Raw genomic sequence first — 21538 nt, 5'->3', positions numbered from 1 at the left:
CACAAATGCTCGCAGTCTAAGCAACAAAGTTCATGATCTGCAAGCCCTGATATTAGAGGCAGATCTAGATATTGTTGCTATCACAGAGACATGGTTCAGTGAATCACATGGATGGGATGCAAACATACCGGGATATAATCTTTTTAGGAAGGACAGAGATGGTCATAAAGGTGGAGGAGTAGCTCTCTATGTAAAGATCAATATCCAAGCGACCGAAATGCAAGGGACCTGGGGAAAGGAAGAAGCGATATGGATTGCTCTGAAAAGAGAAGATGGAACTTCTATCTACGTGGGTGTAGTCTACAGACCTCCGACTCAATCGCAGCAAATTGATAAGGATCTGATTGTGGATATCCAAAAGTTTGGAAGGAAAGAGGAGGTTCTGCTGTTGGGAGATTTCAACCTGCCGGATGCGGACTGGAATGTTCCGTCTGCGGAATCGGAAAGAAGTAGGGAGATTGTGGATGCCTTTCAAGAGGCTCTGCTCAGACAAATGGTGACGGAACCCACAAGGGAAAAAGCGATATTGGATCTGGTCCTCACAAATGGAGAGAGTATCTCTAATGTTCGAGTGGGTGCTCACCTGGGTAGTAGCGATCATCAAACGGTTTGGTTTGATATAACGGCTAAAGTGGAGAGCGGCCGCACGATACTTAAAGTCCTAGATTTCAAACGTACGGACTTTAATGCAATGGGAAAGTACCTGAAGAAAGAGCTGTTAGGATGGGAGGACATAAGAGAAGTGGAAAGACAGTGGTCTAAGCTGAAAGGAGCGATAAAAATGGCTACGGACCTTTATGTGAAGAAAATCAATAAAAACAAGAGAAAAAGGAAGCCGATATGGTTCTCCAACCTAGTGGCTGAGAAAATAAAGGCGAAAGAGTTGGCGTTCATGAAATTTAAAAAAAACCCAAGAAGAGGAGAGCAGAAAGGACTACAGGGTGAAACTGAAAGAAGCCAAGAGAGAGATACGTTTGGCGAAGGCACAGGCGGAAGAACAAATGGCTAAAAATGTAAAAAAGGGAGATAAAAATTTTTTCAGATATATTAGTGAAAGGAGGAAGATAAAAAATGGAATTGCTAGGCTGAAAGATGCTGGGAACAAATATGTGGAGAGTGATGAGGAGAAAGCAAATGTGCTAAACAAATACTTCTGTTCTGTGTTCACAGAAGAAAATCCTGGAGAAGGACCGAGATTGTCTGGCAAAGTTACACGAGAAAATGGAGTAGATTCTGCGCCGTTCACGGAGGAGGGTGTTTATGAGCAACTTGAAAAACTGAAGGTGGACAAAGCGATAGGACCAGACGGGATCCATCCCAGGATACTAAGGGAGCTCAGAGAGGTTCTGGCGAGTCCTATTAAAGACTTGTTCAACAAATCTCTGGAGACGGGAGTGATTCCTGGGGATTGGAGGAGAGCGGATGTGGTCCCTATTCATAAAAGTGGTCACAGGGATGAAGCAGGAAACTACAGGCCGGTGAGCCTCACTTCAGTTGTTGGAAAAATAATGGAAGTGTTGCTGAAAGAAAGGATAGTGTATTTCCTTGAATCTAATGGGTTACAGGATCCGAGGCAACATGGCTTTACAAAAGGTAAATCGTGCCAAACGAACCTGATTGAATTTTTTGATTGGGTGACCAGAGAGCTGGATCGAGGACATATGCTAGATGTAATTTACTTGGATTTCAGCAAAGCCTTTGATACAGTTCCTCATAAGAGGCTGTTGAACAAACTTGAAGGGCTGAAGTTAGGACCCAAAGTGGTGAACTGGGTCAGAAACTGGCTGTCGGACAGACGCCAGAGGGTGGTGATTAATGGAAGTCGCTCGAAGGAAGGAAAGGTGACTAGTGGAGTCCCTCAGGGTTCGGTGCTGGGGCCAATCCTGTTCAATATGTATGTAAGTGACATTGCTGAAGGGTTAGAAGGAAAAGTGTGCCTTTTTGCAGATGATACCAAGATTTGTAACTGAGTAGACACCGAAGAGGGAGTGGAAAATATGAAAAAGGATCTGCAAAAGTTAGAGGAATGGTCTAATGCCTGGCAACTAAAATTCAATGCAAAGAAATGCAGAGTAATGCATTTGGGGATTAATAATAGGAAGGAACGGTATATGCTGGGAGGAGAGAAGCTGATATGCACGGACCGGGAGAGGGACCTTGGGGTGATAGTGTCCGAAGATCTAAAGGCGAAAAAACAGTGTGACAAGGCAGTGGCTGCTGCCAGAAGGATTCTGGGCTGTATAAAGAGAGGCGTAGTCAGTAGAAGGAAGAAGGTGTTGATGCCCCTGTACAGGTCATTGGTGAGGCCCCACTTGGAGTATTGTGTTCAGTTTTGGAGACCGTATCTGGCGAAAGACGTAAGAAGACTTGAGGCGGTCCAGAGGAGGGCGACGAAAATGATAGGAGGCTTGCGCCAGAAGACATATGAGGAGAGACTGGAAGCCCTGAATATGTATACCCTAGAGGAAAGGAGAGACAGGGGAGATATGATTCAGACGTTCAAATACTTAAAGGGTATTAACGTAGAACAAAATCTTTTCCAGAGAAAGGAAAATAGTAAAACCAGAGGACATAATTTGAGGTTGAGGAGTGGTAGATTCAGGGGCAATGTTAGGAAATTCTACTTTACGGAGAGGGTGGTGGATGCCTGGAATGCGCTCCCGAGAGAGGTGGTGGAGAGTAAAACTGTGACTGAGTTCAAAGAAGCGTGGGATGAACACAGAAGCTTTAGAATCAGAAAATAATATTAAAGATTGAACTAGGCCAGTTACTGGGCAGACTTGTACGGTCTGTGTCTGTGCATGGCCGTTTGGAGGAGGATGGGCAGGGGAGGGCTTCAATGGCTGGGAGGGTGTAGATGGGCTGGAGTAAGTCTTAACAGAGATTTCGGCAGTTGGAACCCAAGCATAGTACCGGGTAAAGCTTTGGATTCTCGCCCAGAAATAGCTAAGAAGAAAAAAAAATAATAATAATTTAAATTGAATCAGGTTGGGCAGACTGGATGGACCATTCGGGTCTTTATCTGCCGTCATCTACTATGTTATTATGTTACTATGTATAACAATACAGACACATAGAGGGGCATAATCAAAAGAAACACTAGTTGCCCAAAGTCGGCAGCATTGAAAGTCCATTCTTGAAAAATACATCCAAAATATTTTTCCCCCCGAGAATTGTCTCTCTGTATGTCCAGGCATTTGATCGTCCAGGTTGTCTATCTTTATACCACATTCTATTCCAAAAAATCATCCAAGTGTCAAAAGCCTAGAACAAGACCTTTTGGACATGGGAGAGGCCAGCAAAGTGATGGACTGGCCACCCAAACATGGCAGCAGAGTAGTGGGATACCTTACAGGGCACTGCTGTGAATGTCACAAAAAGGGTGCCACATAAACATCTCACCAGATGCAGGTCATGATGAGCCCCCAATAACCCACCTGTCTACAACCCCAATAGCCCTTATGGCAGTAGAGTGGGTTTTGGGGTTTTTTTTTTGGTGGGCGCACATTTTCCACCATGAATGTCGTGGTTAGAGCAGCTTATGGGCCTGGGTCCTTCTCTCTACGGTTCACTAGCCCAACTCCCAGACTACTTAAGCCACCTCTGTGAAGCTTTGCTAGGCTTACCTATACCAGGTGCTGATATTCTGGAAGCAGATATGTGTTTTTATTTCGATTTTTATGATGGTGTAAGGAGATCAATGATCACTGGGGGAGTGTGTGGGAGTCTGTACTTTGTCCCTGCAATGGTTATCTGGTCACTTTGGATACCTTCTGGGCACTTAGACCTGTTTTTAGATAGCCTAAAGTAATGGCAAAAGCAAGAAGACCCAAATTTCCACAAGAGAAGAACAAATCCAAACAAACGAAACTGTGGAAAATCAATGTTCACGGACCTAAAGTTATAGTTTATTCAAAGAGTCTTAACAACAACAATAAAAACTAAAATAACAATAAAATCTCTATCCACATTAATCATCAAAGGACCCAACACGGGCTGTGTTTCGGCTAAATATGCCTTCTTCAGGGATTCGTAATAATGCAGTCTTTGAGAAATGTGGACAAAATCTAGAAAACCAGTTGTAGAAATTGAGAGCTGAATGCAAAATAGCAGTTCTGGAAGCAGTACTAAAGCAATGAAAGATCACCTAAGTCACAACCATTCCCTCTAAGGTGAGCGCATGAGCGATCGCTCACTATTTTCAGTGGCGTCACTCATACGCTTTCTCCTGTCGCTCACTCGAGGGCGGGCGGTGGTGAGAGGAAGCGGCGGCGGCCTGTGTTTTAAAATTGAAAGATGCAGCAGTGGCTCCTCTCAAGATCCCCGACTGCATCGGACTTCCGACGCAGGTGGGGATTCGTGAGAGGAGCCGCTGCCATGTCTTCAGTGTCGTACCAAGGGGGGGGGGCCCGGTCCGCCACGGTTGTGCACCCGCCCTAAGGCTGCAGTCGGAGAGGAAGTTCGGGCCAGCCAATCGCTGCCTGGCTGGGCGGAACTTCCTCTCCGACGGCAGAATTGACGTCGGGGGATTGCTGGTTGGCCTGGTGGGAAGCAGAGAGAGCTTGGGTCAGCCATGGCGGTGGCTTTGGGGCCTGTTTCCCCTGATGGTTGCGGCGGTGGCTTTGGGGCCTGTTTCCCCCGATGGTGGCAGCAGTAGCTTTGTGGAGGGTAGGGAGAAAGAAAGGGGGCAGGCAAGGAGACAGAAGGGAAACAGAAAAAAAGAAAGGGGGCATCAAGAGAGAAAAAAGAAAGAAAGGGCAGGGAGAGAGGAAGAAAAAGTTAGGGGAGGGAATGAGGTCTGGAGGAGAGGAAGCATACAGGCTGAAAGAAGGGAAGAAAGATTGGATGCACAGTCAGAAGATGAAAGTGCAACCAGAGACTCTTGAAATCACCAGACAAGGTAGGAAAAATGATTTTATTTTAAATTTAGTGATCAAAATGTGTCTGAATTTATATATGCTGTCTATATTTTGCATTATGGCCCCCTTTTACTAAACCACAATAGTGTTTTTTAGCACAGGGAGCCTATGAGCGTTGAGAGCAGCGCTGGACATTTAGCGCAGTTCCCTGCGTTAAAAACGGCTATTGTGGTTTAATAAAAAGGAAGGGGGGTATATTTGTCTATTTTTGTATGGTTGTTACTTAGGTGACAATGCATAGAGTCATCTGCCTTGACCTCTTTGAAAAAAACCCAGAATAGGAATGATAATTAACATTTTCTCAGCGTATAGTGTGCTTTGTGTTTTTTAATTTTATTGTTGGTAGATCATTTTGACTTGGTCATTTTAAAGTATTTCGCAAGCCCAAAACGTTTGGGCACCCCTGAGCTAGAGCGTTGAAGCTGTGTATTTCTATTTTATCCCCCCTTTTACAAAACCGTGGAACGTTTTTTGCGCCAGCCGTGGTGGTAGCAGCGCTGATGCTCAGAATTTTATGAGCTGTTACCACCATGGCTAAAATCCACACTACAGTTTTGTAAAAGGGGGAGGGGTTAGTTTGTGATGACATATTCCATACTAGGCGAAGGTGTTGTCTGTGTTCTGTGTGTTCGAAAGACATAGTTTTCTATTAGGATTGACGGTGTAGCATTGATCTGTGCTGGTCTGGCTTGTTTAGTTTTACAATGGGTGTATTGATGTACTGCTCACTGCAATATGTAAGATGCTGCCTTTTCCTAGGTACTCATGTGTGATGTGTGGCTTGTTACTAAAAATCGTGTTTTTCGTTCAGATGGGGGGGGTGCCAAAAAATGATGGGCCCCGGGTGTTACATATGCTAGGTACGCCACTGTATGTAAAGATACCAGAAAGCTGGCAAAGCAAAAACTTTAAGTAAATTGTTATTCTTCTAAGTTTTGAGTATTTAACCCTCCCACAATCTCATGGGCACTCGTTTCAAGTTTATTGAGATTTTGATTTAAACGCAATATCAAATATTTTCAATGCGTATAACAAAAATAAATTTGGGGAAATAAATAAAACCATTTGAACAATAAACATACAAACATATCCATAGATGATTAAAAATACATAAGGAGTACAAGGATAAACTACATTTGTTTAAAAATGCGTGCTCCGTGCCTGCTCATAAATTTGTGGAGTATGTAACTTGTCGCTCATGCAGATTTTTTTTTGCACACACCTCATCAATCCTTAGAGGGAACATTGGTCACAACGTATAAATTCTATCCAGGCAGCCTCATTAAACTTTTGAATATCTTTGCCGGACAACCTCCAAAACCACCCATTTGAGCTCTGAGCACACAGCAGGTTCCTGAGGCATAAAAAGTCCCTGGATATTCCAAAAAGCTATTTTGATTATCAGCACTTGGACGACCTGTCTTTTAGGTCATTATGAGATCTACAGCAGAGGTATTATGAGATCTACAGCACTGATTTCATGGAGTAGAATCAGGAGTTACAAATTCCACACAGCTTTGGGATGTAAATACAAAATCAGTACTTCCAAAGAGTCTTTCTCCTGGAACTGGATACCCTGGTAGCTCTTTTGTATTCTTGTCTGTTCCTGTAAAAAGATTCCACATAACCTTTTGGCAAACTGTTACACCTGAAACATAATGCACCATGCTATCAACAACAGAGTTCACACTGAGGCAAAAGAATCAGTTTGGGGTATTATTGCACCCAGGTCGCACATATTTAATTTCATTTCTATTTATTTATTATACCTTTTGGTCATGATCCAGGAATAAATGTTTGACTAACTACTTTGAGTAATGTCAGAGCTTGAGAAGCTGAATTTTGTAACCAAGCGGTTCCTGTAAGCGTGAAGCTTCTGTATTTAGCTGAAAATGGATCTGTGAGGATAATGCTGTCAGAGGTTCATGAAGAATATAGAAAAATGATTGCTACCCTAGCTCTGAGTCACCAAGTTTTCTAGCTTGCACAATCAGATGCTAATAGATAAGATTGTTGCAAGCAACACATGTTTTGTGAACCATAACAGGATACATAGAAACATAGAAATTGACGGCAGAAAAGGGCCATAGCCCATCGAGTCTGCCCATACCAATGACCCACTCCCTGATTCTTACTCCCCTATAGATCCCACATGAATATCCCATTTTCTCTTAAAATCCGACACGCTGTTGGCCTCAATCACCTGCTGAGGCAGCTCGTTCCAATGATCGACCACCCTTTCGGTGAAGAAGTACTTCCTAGCATCACCTTGAAATTTTCCTCCCCTGATTTTCAGCGAGTGTCCTCTGGTTACCGTGGGCCCTGTAAGACTGAAGATATCATCTTTCACCTCTATACACCCGTGATATATTTAAAGGTCTCAATCATGTCCCCCCTCTCTCTTCGCTCCTCCAGTGAGTACATCCGCAGTTTTTTTAACCTTTCTTCATGCGTGAGATCCCTGAGCCCCAAGACCATCCTGGTAGCCATTCGCTGAACCGACTCAACTCTCAACACATCTTTCCGGTAGTGTGGTCTCCAGAATTGAACACAATACTCGAGATGAGGTCTCACCATGGATCTGTACAGTGGCATTATAACTTCAGGTTTTCTGCTGACAAAACCCCTACGGATGCAGCCCATCATTTGTCTTGCCTTGGACGAAGCCTTCTCCACATATCATTGCTAATGATCACTCCTAAATCACGTTCCACCGTGGTCCTGGACAAGGTTTCACCATTTAGTGTGTAAGTTCTGTGTGGATTTTTTTTGCCTAGGTGCATTACTTTACATTTTTTAGCATTGAAGCCTAACTGCCAAGTTGATGACCACTGTTCTAGCTGCTGTAGGTCCTGCGTCATAAAGTCAGGCACACTTTTGTCTACTATGTTGCATAGTTTGGCGTCGTCGGCAAACAGTGATACCTTTCATCTAAGCCCTTGGGTCAAATCTCCTATGAATAAATTGAATAGAATCGGCCCTAAGACGGAGCCCTGAGGTACTCCACTCGTCACTGCTGATGTTTTGGAGGGGGTACCGTTCACCATCACCCTCTGAAGCCTACCATCTAGCCAATCCCTTACCCATTTAGTGAATGTATCCCCTAATCCCATTGATTTTAGTTTGTTCAACAGCCTGCGGTGTGGGACGCTATCAAAAGCTTTGCTGAAGTCCAAATATATCACACCCAGGGACTCCCCGGCATCCAGATGACTGGTCACCCAGTCAAAGAAGTCAATCAGATTAGTTTAGCAGGACCTTCCCCTGGTAAATCCGTGTTGGTGTGGATCACGTAAATTTTCTTCGTCTAGAATTTTGTCAAGATTCTGTTTGATCAGTGTTTCCATGAGTTTGCACACTATGGATGTAAGACTCACCGGTCTGTAATTTTCTGTCTCTGTTCTGCAGCCCTTTTTGTGGAGTGGAATTACGTTAGCTGTTTTCCAGTCTAGGGGTACTTTTCCCGTGCGCATGGAAAGATTGAAGAGCATGGATAGTGGTTCAGCCAGAACTTCACTCAGCTCTCTGAATACCCTGAGGTGTAGATTGTCTGGTCCCATGGCTTTGTCTACTTTGAGTCTTGAAAGTTCGTGGTAGACGCTACTGGGTGTAAACTCGTAATCATGAAACAGGTCATTTTGGCTGTCTCTTATCTGTAGTTGTGGACCAGCTCCCGGTGCTTCACAGGTGAATACTGAGCAGAAGTATTCGTTTAGCAGTTCTGCCTTGGTAGTATCAGAATCTGCGTAGTTTCCATCTGATTGCCTAAGGCGTTCTATCCCATTTTTGTTTCTCTTCCTGTCGCTAATGTACCTGAAAAAGGATTTGTCCCCTTTTTTAATGTTCCGTGCTAGATCTTCCTCTGTTCGAAGTTTGGCTTCCCTGACTGCCTGTTTGACAGCCTTAGATCTGGCCAGATAGTCTTCTTTTGCCTCCTTTTTCCCAAGATGTTTGTAGGTGATAAATGCTTCTTTTTTCTTTTTAATGAGGTCCGAAATTTCCTTGTTGAACCATTGTGGTTTTTTGTTTCTCCGGCGTTTGCTTACCGTATCTATGTAGCGGCTAGATGCTTCGTTCAGGATGGATTTTAGATTTGACCACATAGTTTCCGGATTGTCAGTTTCTGCATGGTTTTTCAGCTCCTGATGGACAAAGTCTTTCATGTGGTCGAAATCTGCGCCCCTAAAGTTGAGGACCCTCGTTGCTGTGTTTGATTTAGAGAAGCCTTTCCTGAGGTTAAGCCATACCATGTTGTGGTCACTGGAGGCCAGCGTGTCTCCCACTGATACTTCCGAGACACTGTCTCCATTTGTGAGTACCAGGTCTAGTATTGCTTTTTCCCTGGTGGGCTCTAATACCATTTGTTTGAGTTGTGCACCCTTAATGGAGGTTAATATTCTTCTGCTACCACTCATCGTTGCTGAGAGGGTGTTCCAGTCTGCATCTGGCATGTTAAAGTCACCTAACAGTACTGTATCACCGCGCAAAGTGATGTTCTCTATGTCCTCAATCAATTCTTTGTCTTTGTCTTCCTGTTGTCTTGGAGGCCTGTACACCACACCGAGGTAAAGGCATTTTTCATTCCCTCTGGCCAGGTTTACCCAAAGTGATTCCCCTGTGTATCTAACCTCTGTGATCCTGGTAGTTTTGATATTATCCTTAGTGTATAGTGCTACCCCCCCCCTCCTAATTTGCCCTATCTGTCCCGACGAAGTAGATTGTAGCCTGGTATAACCATATCCCACCCATGTGAGTCTGTGAACCAGGTCTCGGATATAACTACTATGTCAAGGTCAGCATTCCTTATCTCTGTTTCTAGTTCCAGGATTTTGTTGCCCAAGCTGTGTGCATTAACATACATTGCTCTCCAAATTTGTGATGAGATGCCCATCCCCGTTAGTGTGCCTCTTGTTTTTTTGTGTATACTATGGGTACTTACCTTAGGCTCAGAAGTGTGGGTTTTACTTGCTTCCCCAGGGTGGATCCTTGCTGCTCTGGTATGTATGTATGAACCCTCCCCCAACTTACCTGTGTCATTTTCAGCTATCCCATCTAACATCAACCTGTGCCTTATTTTCAAAATAATTCCCCCATTCTTTGTCAAAAGTAATACTATTTAGAAAATAAGGGAATCAAATCTTTTTGAATTGGGCTTTTAAATTGAAAAAGCAAGAGATGCTAAATGCTTTTGGTAATCAAACTGCATCTAGATTACAAGGGATAGTAAATTAATTGCAATATTTAATCTAAATCTTCGATTTACTGTGTGGCCCTGGATTATCATAGAAAATAAGACTGTAATAAAGCCAAATGAAGTGACTTATTTTATACTTTCTATTCTATTTTAGTAGAGCTCTATGAATGGTTTGTACTGCTTCTAGATCAAGGTATCTTCTCAATGGAATGAAGTCAAATAATTGTCACTCCTATTGTTAAAGATCCCACAGAACCTATTAATATAAGAATAGCCTTACTGGGTCAGATCAATGGTTCACCAAGCCCAATAGCCCATTCTCACGGTGGCCAATACAGGTCACTAGTACCTGGCCAAAACCAAAGGTGTAGCAATATTCCTTGCTACCAATACAGGGTAAGCAGTGGCTTCCCCCATGTCTTTTTCAATAACAGACTATGGATTTTTTCTCCAGGAACTTGTCCAAACCTTTCTCAAAACCAGCTACGCTATCCGCTCTTATCACATCCTCTGGCAACGCGTTCCAGGGCTTAACTATTCTCTGAGTGAAAAAATATTTCCTCCTGTTGGTTTTAAAAGTATTTCCCTGTAACTTCATTAAGTGTCCCCTAGTTTGTGTAATTTTTGATGGAGTGAAAAATCCAGTTGTACCTGTTCTACTCCACTCAGGATTTTGTATACTTCTATCATATCTCCCCTCAGCTGTCTCTTTTCCAAGCTGAAGAGCCCTAACTGTTTTACTCTTTCCTCATACGAGAGGAGTTCCATCCCCTTTGCCATCTTAGTCGCTCTTCTTTGAACCTTTTCTAGCGCCACTATATCTTTCTTGAGATAAGGAGACCAAAATTGAATGCAATGCTCCAAATGAGGTCGCACCATGAAGCAGTACAGGGGCATTATGACATTTTTTTTTTCCAAAATTTTTATTTTATATAACAAAGACATATATTAATTAAATACAACCGTCAGAACATATGAAAAACTGGTTCAAAACAAAAGATAAGATAGTCATCTGTGGGGTTTCTGCACAAAGACTAAAAAACTCAACAAGACAATTCCAAAAACCATCTCCCCATCCCAATCCCACCCTATACCATCTCCAGTGTCAAAACGCCAAAAAATTAAAAATTCAACAGGACACTTTGGGCTCCATGGGACAAACTATCCCAAACAGGAGCCCAAATGACCCGGAACTTTCTCCAACGACCAGGCCCACAATTCTTAACTTCCAAATATTCATATCTTAACAAAGTGAACAGTTCATTTTTCCACATAGTCAGTGGCGTACCTAGGGTATGTGGCACCCGGGGCCCATCATTTTTTGACACCCCCCCCATGTAAAAAAATATTTTTTGTAATGACCATGAAATGGAATAAATGGTCAGAATAGAAACAGGCAGTGAAAATTTTTTTTTATTGAACCTCATATATTACATTACATTACAAGCAGCGCTGTTACAAACATATTCTGAAGATCAATGCTAAGGTTAACAAAATTTCCTTCCTTGGACCAGAAGGAGATACTGACAAACCACTGGAAGAGATCCCAAAACAACTACCCAGGAACAACACCCAAAGACCCACTCAGTGTGTGAACCAGTTGAGTGGAGTGGACTAATTAGGGGATGGAAATGGGCCCGAAGTTTGCTCAGCAGAATTTCCCAGACCACCTCTTCCTCTCAACACATTGACACGCTGCTGCCACCACCACCACCATTAGGAACATCTCACCGGGTAGGCCAGCAATGCTTATAAACTTTATAAAACACATTATTATATTTTCTTATAAAGCACATATTTTAACTGAACTCTCTGACATCCTCAGCCTTGCCATTCACAAAAATAGAAGGAAGAAAAGTTACCATTTCCTGCTGTCTCATGTCCCCGGCCTATACAATATTTTTCTTCTGCAGACCCTTCAAAAGTCTGACCAAATCCTCGTTTCACTTGCATTATAAAGTACTGAGGATGCCATCTCTCCCCAATCCCAGGTCCTAAAGTCTACGACAGTATCACAAACTAGTGCTGCCAGAGTCAGGAAAAAAATTTTCGATTCTGCCTATTGAATTGGTTTATCGATTAGATTTTAATGCCCAATTGGGTGTTTTTTTCAAACATCCTGGTGGGTTTATTTTATAGCTTTTTCACCCCCCTTTGGCTTCTCCTAACCACACTGGTGCTGTGGTGTAAATAAAATAAAGAAACAAAAAGGACTTTTCCTCTCTCTGTTAAATCCTAGCTCACGTTTGCGGTCTAACACCAGCTCTGGCAGGATACACATTTCAAATCTGACATATTGTAATCACAAAACAGAAAATAAAATTAGTTTTTCTACCTTTTGTTGTCTGGTTATTTTTCAAATCTTGTTGGTCCAAGGCTCTGGTTGTCTTCTGATAACTTGCTTGCCAGGATCTCCTTCTTCCTTCTTTCTGCATGCTAACCATCCATCTGCCATCTCTGTCCTCCCCGTTTCCCTTCCCTCCCCCGGATGTCTGGCATCTTTCCTTTTTTTCGTCTCCCTCCACAGATCCACCTTTTCTTAACTAAACTAAACTAAACCTTAAGTTTGTATACCGCATCATCTCCACAGAAGTAGAGCTCGACACGGTTTACAGGAATTACAAAAGAAAGGAACTCCAATGGGAAGAAGAAGAGCTTGATAAAAAGGGGAGAGAGAAGGGAATAAGTGTAGAGGAGAGGGGGGGAGTGGTTACATTTTAGAGAAAAGCCAAGTTTTCAAATGTTTTCTGAAGTGTTGGAGGGAGGTCGCACTCCGGAGAGGGGCAGATAAGCTGTTCCACAGCTCGGTGATCTTGAACAGGAAGGATGTTCCAAGTTTTCCTGTATGGGATATGCCTTTTAGAGAGGGGAATGATAGTATGAATTTTTGAGAGGATCTGGTGGAGTTGGGATTCGCGGAGAGCCAGGATAGTGGAAACAGGGGAGGAAGGATGCCGTGTAGAGACTTGAAGGTTAGGCAGGCGCATTTGTAGTGGACCCTGAGGAGAACTGGGAGCCAGTGAAGCTTAGATAGAAGCGGGGAGACGTGGTCGAATTTGCTTTTTGCGAAATTAATTTAGCCGAGGTATTCTGAATTCGCTGGAGTCTGAGAAGGCTTTTCTTTGTTAGGCTTAGGTAGATGGAGTTGCAGTAATCCAGTCTAGATAGAATAATGGATTGAACGAGGACAGCGAAGTGTTGTTGGTGGAAGCAGGATCTGACTTTCCTTAGCATGTGAAGGTTGAAAAAGCATTTTTTTACTAAGGAGTTGAGGTGATCGTTGAAGGACAGTGTAGAGTCAATGATGATTCCCAGAACTTTGCTTGAGTGCTCAAGCAGCAGTTTGGTGCCTGAGGATAGTGGGATGAGGGTGGGCAGTTGATCTAATTTTGGGCCTAGCCAAAGAAGTTTTGTTTTGGTCTCATTAAGTTTCATCCAGCATCTCTCCCTCCTTCCCCACCACCCCAGGGTCCACCATCTCTCTCTTTCTTTTCCCAACTACCCTCCTAACCAGTATCTCTATTCCCCCCCTCCACAACATCCCTTGTGTCCAACTTCTCTCCCTTTCTGTTCCTACCCTCCCTAAAACCCATGGTCCATTATCTCTCTCCCTCTCCTCTATTTTCATACCCATTATTTCTTCCCACCCAAAGTCCGGCATATGCACGTCTCTTTTAACCCCTCCCCCTTCCCTCCGTGTACTTCTGCACCAGGGCCCCCTCCCCTGAAGGCCTGTCCCCCCTTAAAGGTCTGCATCCCACCCCTGAAGGCCTCTCCCCCCCTTGAAGGCCTGCACCCCCTCGAAGGCTGTCCCCCCCTCGAAGGCCTGCACCCCCCCTTGAAGGCCTGCACCCCGCTCTTGAAGCCTGCACTCCCTCTCAAAGGCCTGTACCTCCCTCGAAGGCCTGTCCCCCCCTTGAAGGCCTGCACCCCCCCTCGAAGGCCTGCACCCCCCTTGAAGGCCTGCACCCCCCTCTTGAAGGCCTGTCCCCCCTTGAAGGCCTGCACCCCCCCTTGAAGGCCTGTCCCCCCTTGAAGGCCTGCACCTCCCTCGAAGGCCTGTCCCCCCCTCGAAGGCCTGTCCCCCCCTTGAAGGCCTGCACCCCCCCTTGAAGGCCTGCACCCCCCTCGAAGGCCTGCACCCCCTTGAAAGCCTCACCCCCCTCTTGAAGGCCTGTCCCCCCCTTGAAGGCCTGCATCCCCCCTCGAAGGCCTGTCCCTCCTTGAAGGTCTGCACCCCCTCTCGAAGGCCTGTCCCCCCCTTGAAGGCCTGTCTCCCCCTTGAAGGCCTGCACCCTCCCTTGAAGGCCTGCACCCTCCCTTGAAGGCCTGCACCCCCCCTTGAAGGCCTGCACCCCCCCTCAAGGGCCTGTCCCCCCCTTGAAGGCCTGCACCCTCCCCCGAAGGCCTGCCTGTCCCCCCCCTTGAAGGCTTGCACGCCTGTCTCTTCCTTGAAGGCCTGTCCCCCTGAAGGCCTGTCTCCTTCCCCCCCCCAAGGCCGGCCTGCCTGCCCGCCCGCCCGACCCTGAAGGCCTGCACCCCCCCTCCGCAGGACCACTCACCCTCCCACCACCTCGAAGGACCGCTCATCCGCCCAGCTTGCCTGCACCATTTACCTGAAGCAGCCTGCAGCAAGATCGCGATCCCAGCGATCTTTGCGCTGCTTTGGCTCTGTTTCCTCTGCCACGGTCCCGCCCCTCCTCTGACGTCAGAGGAGGGCGGGACCGTGGCGAAGGAAACGGCCGAAGCAGTGCAAAGATCGCTGGGATCGCAATCTTGCTGCAGGCTGCTTCAGGTAAATGGTGCAGGGAGGAATCCAAATGCGAGACGTCGGGGCTGAACCGGACGCAGGGGGGGGAAGAACCGGACCGGGAGCACCCCTCAGGGCTTGGCACCCGGGGCGGACCGCCCCCCACGCCCCCCCCTTGGTACGCCACTACACATAGTAATAATTATGACATTCTTAGTCTTGTTAACCATCCCTTTTTTAATAATTCCCAGCATCCTATTTGCTTTTTTGGCCAACGCCGCACATTGGACAGAAGGTTTCATCGTATTGTCTACAATGATACCCAGATCTTTTTCTTGGGCGCTAACCCCCAAGGTGGACCCTAGCATCCGGTAACTGTGATTCAGGTTATTCTTCCAAATGTACATCACTTTGCATTTGTCCACATTAAATTTCATCTACCACTTGGACGTCAGTCTTCCAATTTCCTAAGGTCTGCCTCTAATTTTTCACAATCTGCATAATTTTTAAGGACTTTGAACAGTTTAGTGTCATCTGCAAATTTAATCACCTCATTCGTCGTTCCAATTTCCAGATCATTTATAAATAAGTTAAATAGTGAAGCTTCAATCCCTTTGTTTACTAAACCACTGTTCTTCAACCGCCGGTCCGGTGCCAGTCTGCAGAAAATTTCTGCCGGTCCGCGCATGGCCGGCAAGATCGAGTCAGCAGTTAAATTTCCTGCCGACTGCGATTCCTGCCGACTGCTGTTCCTCCCAGCCTCGGGCGATCAAGACAGGCTGCCGATGTCGGGGCCTTCCCTCTGTGAGTCTCGCCTATTTGGAAACAGGAAGTTGAAACAAAATAGGCGGGACTCAGAGAGTGAAGGTCCCAATGTCGGCAGCCTGTGTTGATCGCCGCTCCTGCCGAGTTGCTGAAGAGGGCCGCGGGGAAGGTGCAAGTGGAAGGGAGAGAGCTGCAGGTACAAGGGAGAAGGTCAGTGTGTGCGGGAGCAAGATCCTGGGGAGCCTTCGACAGTGGCTGTCTCCCCTCCCAGCAGCTCTCCTACTTGCCAGGGCAGTGATTCACCGGAAACTTCCTCTTTCTTCAGAAGGCAAAGGACCCAAGGCTGCCTAAGTAAATCACTGCTGCAGGCAAGTACTGAGAACTGTTGGAAGGGGAGGAAGCCACTGTAGGAAGCTGGGAAGCTGCTGGATAAAGGGAGAGCTGCTACTAGACCTGGAGGGAGGTAGAAGGCGAGATGCTGCTGGGAGGGGAGGAGGGAAAGGGATGGGAAGAGAGTTAATGTTGGATAGGGGGGGGAGGGAAGGGAGAAGGAAAAAAGGAAGGAAACAGCTGGCAGGGCGATTACAGGAGGGGAAGGGGGGGTCAGGGTGGAATGGAGAGATCAGATGAGGGAAAGGGGAGAGAGAGGAATGAGAAAGCAGAGAGAGATTGATGCTGGAAAGGGGTCAGCAGAGAAATGAGAGAGGGATAAAGATGCTAGATCTGGTGTAGGAGAGATAAAAATGAAGAAAGCAGTGAAGCTGGAATGAATAAGAACAAAAGAAATGCCTTCACCGAATCAGACCTTTGGTCCCTCCAGTCCGGTGACCCGCACATGCGGAGGCCAATCTAGGTGTTCCCTGATGAAGATCTTATTTTCCCGTATCCCTCAATGTGATTTGCAAGGAGGTGTGCATCCAAATTGCATTTGAATCCCATAATGGAGGTTTCCGTCACTACCTCCTCCGGGAGAGCATTCCAAGCATCCACCACTCGCTGTGTAAAACAGAACCTCCTGACATTTGTCCTGGGCCTGTCGCCCCTCAATTTCAGTCCATGACCTCTCGTCCTAGTCACATTTGACAACGTCAAAAATTATGCTTCTTGCTCTATTTTGTCGAAACCTTTTAGTATTTTAAAAGTCTCTATCATATCCCCTCTCATTCTTCTCTTCTCAAGGGTGAACAAGCTTAGTTTTCTGAAGCATTCTTTGTAGCTCAAATTTCCCAAACCTTTTACTAGCTTTGTGGCTCGCCTCTGTACCCTCTCCAGCAGAGTTATATCCTTCTTTAGGTAAGGAGACCAGTGTTGGTCTCCTTACCTAAAGAAGGATATAACCCTGCTGGAGAATGATGTAAAAAGGAGAGAGGAGGCACAGGCTGGATGGACAGGGGAGAGGGGCATAGAAAGAAGTCAGATATATATGGAAGGGGGACAGGGCAGACAGTGGATGGGATGGGCAGATGCTGGATTGAAGAGACAGGGCAGATGCTGGAAGGAAAAGAGTGAAAAGAAGATGAAAGCAGAAACCAGAGACAACAAAAGGTAGAAAAGAAATAATTTTATTTCTATTTTGTCATTAGAATATATCAGATTTGAAATATATATCCTGCTAGAGACATAACTGGGGACTGCAGTATTCTGTTAGCATGATATTTCTGTGTAGCATTCTATAATAACTTGGCTTGTTCAGTTTTCTTGATAGTAGAGGGGATATATGTGAAGAGGAGGGGAGACAGGGGTTTTGTTGGTCCGTGCTCTGTATATTTGTATTTATAAAATCACAATTGTTTCGAATATTGTTTCTTTTTATACTTTAATAAAATACGTTCAATATAAAATCATAACTGCGGCTTGTGCAAATGGGATCAGATGGTTTGAGGGGACCGAGCTCGCGGAGACGGGGCAGAAATGTTTTTTTTAAATTTCAGTCTTAATAGTTTGCTAGTCCACAAAATAATTCTTTTATTTCTGCCGGTCCATGGGTGTAAAAAGGTTGAAGAACACTGTACTAAACTATTAGAAGGGCTGTTCAATATTCATTCAGTCTATTTAGATCATTTTATATTACTATCTAATTTTCAATCTGGTTTCAGATCACACCACAGTACACTTATTTAGTATTTTATCTCTGGGACAAAATGCCTTGATTTTACAATTAGATTTGAGTTGTGCCTTTGATTTAGTTGATCATAATATTTTATTGCACTTCCTGCATTCATTGGGTCTATCAGGTAAATGCCCTCTGCTGGTTTAACAGTTTTCTGCAGTCTTGGATATATCAGGTTAGAAGAAATAAAATTTTCTCTTATAAATTGAGTATATCATGTGGCGTTCCTTAGGGATCTCTCCAGTCCTCTTCCCTCTTTAACATCTATCTTTCTTCATTGAGTAATAAATTAACTGAATTACAAGTCTTACACTATATTTATGCAGATGATATGTATTTATATATTTAGTTAGTTCGTTTTTATAGCCTGTCCTCCCCAGAGAGCTCAGAACGGGTTATAAATTAACATCATAGTGTTAGAATAATACATTACACAGGGTTACAGTCCACATAGGACACTATTTAGATTGGGAAGGCGGGATCATGTGTCGGAATGCTATATAACGTTGTATTGGTTAAAACTGGAGTACCAGATTCGCTATAAACTGTTGCTAATGATCTACCTTTGCATACACAATCAGGCACTGAAGTACTTAGTAGATAGCGTTCTGCCATATACTTCACAACATCAGTTGCGTTCTGTAGATTAGATTAATCTACATATTCCTACAGTGAAGCAACCAAGGTTAAAGGTGTCTAGGGTCAGTATGTTTTCTTGCATAAGCCCCCAAGAGTGGAATAAACTTCCGCTATATATACGTCAGTAGACAAATATATGTAATTTTAAAAAATTGTTTGTGATTCACTGCAATAGAGAAACCTAAAAGATTCAATGAACAGATTAATCCCCTTCTCCTCATATATGAAATCCAAACTAGAAAAAAACCTTGGCTGGTTTTTATCATTACAGTTGCCCCTTTTTAAAGAGTTTCTCTGGCGTGGGAACTGGTTATCTCTTCACAGAGCCTTCCAAGTGCACCAGAGAGTATTTATTTACTGCCTTTACCAATACATAGCTGTATTTTTGGAGTCAGATGTTCAGTCCAGTTTTTGTTTACAACATTGAGGACTGTATTGAATTGTTACTTTTTTTCTAAAGAAAATCCTAGTTGCAAATCCAACAGTAATGAACAAAAGTCCATGGAACACGTTCACTGCTGTTGTGCTGTTACATATTTTTTGTGTAGTCTATTTTGTTATACAGTTAGAATGTGTTTGCTTTTATTGAAACCTAGTCTGGGTGGGATACAAGATAAATATCCATATACAGGCAGTCCCCAGTTTAAGAACACCCAACTTACATCAAACTCATACTTATGAACTGGGGTCCTGCCTCTCTCTTCCTGTGTCAACGTACCCCTTCTTCCTCCCTTCCTGTCCAAACATTACCCTCCTCCTCCATTCCATGACCAAACATGACCCTCCTCGTCTTTCCCTCCGTTCTGCGTCCCAAATTTGTGCCGCTTCCCGTGGGTGTTTACCTCCTGTGGCTGGCTCCCTCCTCCCATCGCAGTTCTCTTTGCAAAGCCGTGCCTCGTGGATGTTTACCTCTTCTGGATGGCTCCCTCCTCCCACCGCAGTTCTCTTTGCAAAGCTGCAACTCACGGCTGACAAGGCTGGAAGGCTTCTGGGTCAGCAGTGAACCGCATGCAGGAACCCGCGGCTGCGGCTTTGCAAACAGAAACGCCGCTGAGGGGAGAGAGCCAGCCAGAGGAAGTAAACACCTGCGAAAGACATGAAGGGTCAGATTGCTGTGTCAGCCACGTGCAGGAACTGCAGCCTTGCAAAGAGAACTTCGATGGGAGGAGGAAGCCGGCCAGAGGTGGTAAACACCAGCGGGAGGCACAAATTTGGGATGCAGAATAGAGGGAAAGATGATAAGGGAAGCATTGGGACACGGAAGGGAGGAGGAGGGTCGCATTTGGACAGGAAAGGAGAAAGAAGGAGAGCGTTGGTAAAGAAAGGGAGAAGCAAGGTCGCGTTGAGACACAGAAGGAAGGGAAGGAGCACAAACTTCTGACAAAGGATGGAAGGAAGGAGGGAGGGAGGGAGCATGAACTTGGGAGATAGGATGGAGCAGTGGAGGGAGTGAGGGAAAGAGATGCTGAGGTGGGGAAGGGAATAGAAAGGGAGAATTGTTGGGCATGGGTATCTGAGTGAGAGGGAAAGAGACAGTGCACATGGGGAATTGAAGAAAGGTGAATTATTGGACATAGGGAGGGAGAAAGAAATATTGGATACGGTGGTGGGAGAGGCATGAGGTACAGATGCACCGGGAAGAGAGAGATGAGGGGGAGAAATGTTGGATGTGGTGGTGGAGAGGGAACAGTGGGACGGATGAAGAACAAATGTAAACTACAGAACTTTGTTTTGGGGAGTGTTTCTTTAATGTTTAATGTTTTTATAGACAGCGTACTGTACAGGATCTGAGTTTCATACAAATTCAACTTAAGAACGGTTTAAAAACAGAACTCATTCTTAACCCGAGGACTGCCTGTAGATATATGGTAAGGATGAAATGTATGGTCCTGCTCTTGTTTAAAAGGAAAAAGCAGAGGACAAAACCCACAATGAAATACAATCTAAAGAAACTTTTTTTGTTTTTGAGAAATAAGAACTTGTCAGAAGGCCTGTGAAAGTGTTTTATGGTTAGAATTAGTACTGGAGATAAGACCTGGTTTTTGAATAGAAAGGAAGTCTTACTTTGTTAAAAAATGTAATAGGTCCAGTCGGCTCAGGTCACCTGTGTGATTTTGGGGCCCAGTCGTATAAAGATATTTCTAAATATAGTTTCTCTCACTCATGAATTTTCCCTTTTTATTTCAGAGATGAGCATACTTGTTTCAAGGAACAAATGGAGAACCTAAAGAACCCAGTCTCTGGACCTTTCAAAAGCAAAGAAATCCCATTTGTGGCAAAGAATACAGAGACTATGACCTACAACACCCCACTGCGTTTCGCTGTCGAGACCCCGAGAACTCGCTCCAAGAGTAGTTCTCGATTTGGCAACCTTAGCCACCATTCTTTCTTCTCCCGGCACAACCCCCACCCACATCGAGTGACCCACATGCAAGGTTGGGAAGCCTTGAGCTGAAGTAACATTAAATAAGTCTGGATTTTCTGAACCAGTCTGGATTTTGTCACTCTTCATCTATGGATTTACAGTGCCATCGTCTTAAACAACAGTACTTTAAATCCAAAAATGCAATAGCAGGAATCCAGGATTGGTTCGGCCTTTCCTTTAGGAGAGAGAGTTATCAGTTATTTAACAAGTAATGCAATAACACTTGACACATTACTTATCAGGTTTTAGGAACAGGCCTTTAAAATAACCATATTTGATTCTATTAATCTGTATGTATGCCTAGGGTTACAATATTTATGATGGATAAAAAAGAGGACGCATGACCCCCACCTCTGGCCCCACCTACCCACATTAAGTAATGAGAGCACAAAGCTATGTGCACAGCCTCCCTTTCTCTCTCTGCACCCACCCTCTCCCTCAAAGCCGGTCGCAAGCCCACCCAGTTTGCCCAGCCAGCTTACCCAGCTCTCCTCCGGGCTCCTCTTACCTCCTCAGCATTTCAATTCAATTTTCTTTGGCCACCAGCATCTCAGTGAGGTGAGCCTGCTGCCTTTGCTACCGTGGAAACTTTCTCTCTGCAGCTTACTGCCTATGCGGGAAGATGAAGTCACTACAAAGAGAAGACTTCCCGGGGCAGGCCGAAGGCAGCAGACTCACCTTGCTAAGCTGCCATCAGCCCAAAGAAAACTGAATTGAAGTGCTGAGCAGGTAAGAG

The 21538-nt window shown here is 44.8% G+C and overlaps 1 protein-coding gene across 2 annotated transcripts in view; it reads left to right on the top strand.

Annotated features, from left to right (window-relative positions):
- TBATA (thymus, brain and testes associated) overlaps positions 1 to 21538 on the top strand; it is a 227924-nt gene that overhangs the window by 51572 nt on the left and 154814 nt on the right. For both annotated transcript variants that reach the window (XM_033943293.1, XM_033943294.1), the window contains exon 3: positions 20565 to 20812. In XM_033943293.1, coding sequence (XP_033799184.1) covers positions 20565 to 20812 — 248 coding nt within the window. The remainder of the gene's footprint in view (positions 1 to 20564; positions 20813 to 21538) is intronic.

This window comes from Geotrypetes seraphini, chromosome 4, assembly GCF_902459505.1.
Source record: "Geotrypetes seraphini chromosome 4, aGeoSer1.1, whole genome shotgun sequence".
Taxonomy (NCBI): domain Eukaryota; kingdom Metazoa; phylum Chordata; class Amphibia; order Gymnophiona; family Dermophiidae; genus Geotrypetes; species Geotrypetes seraphini.
Note: the sequence above shows the minus strand (reverse complement) of the source record. Positions and strands in the feature narration are given on the sequence as shown.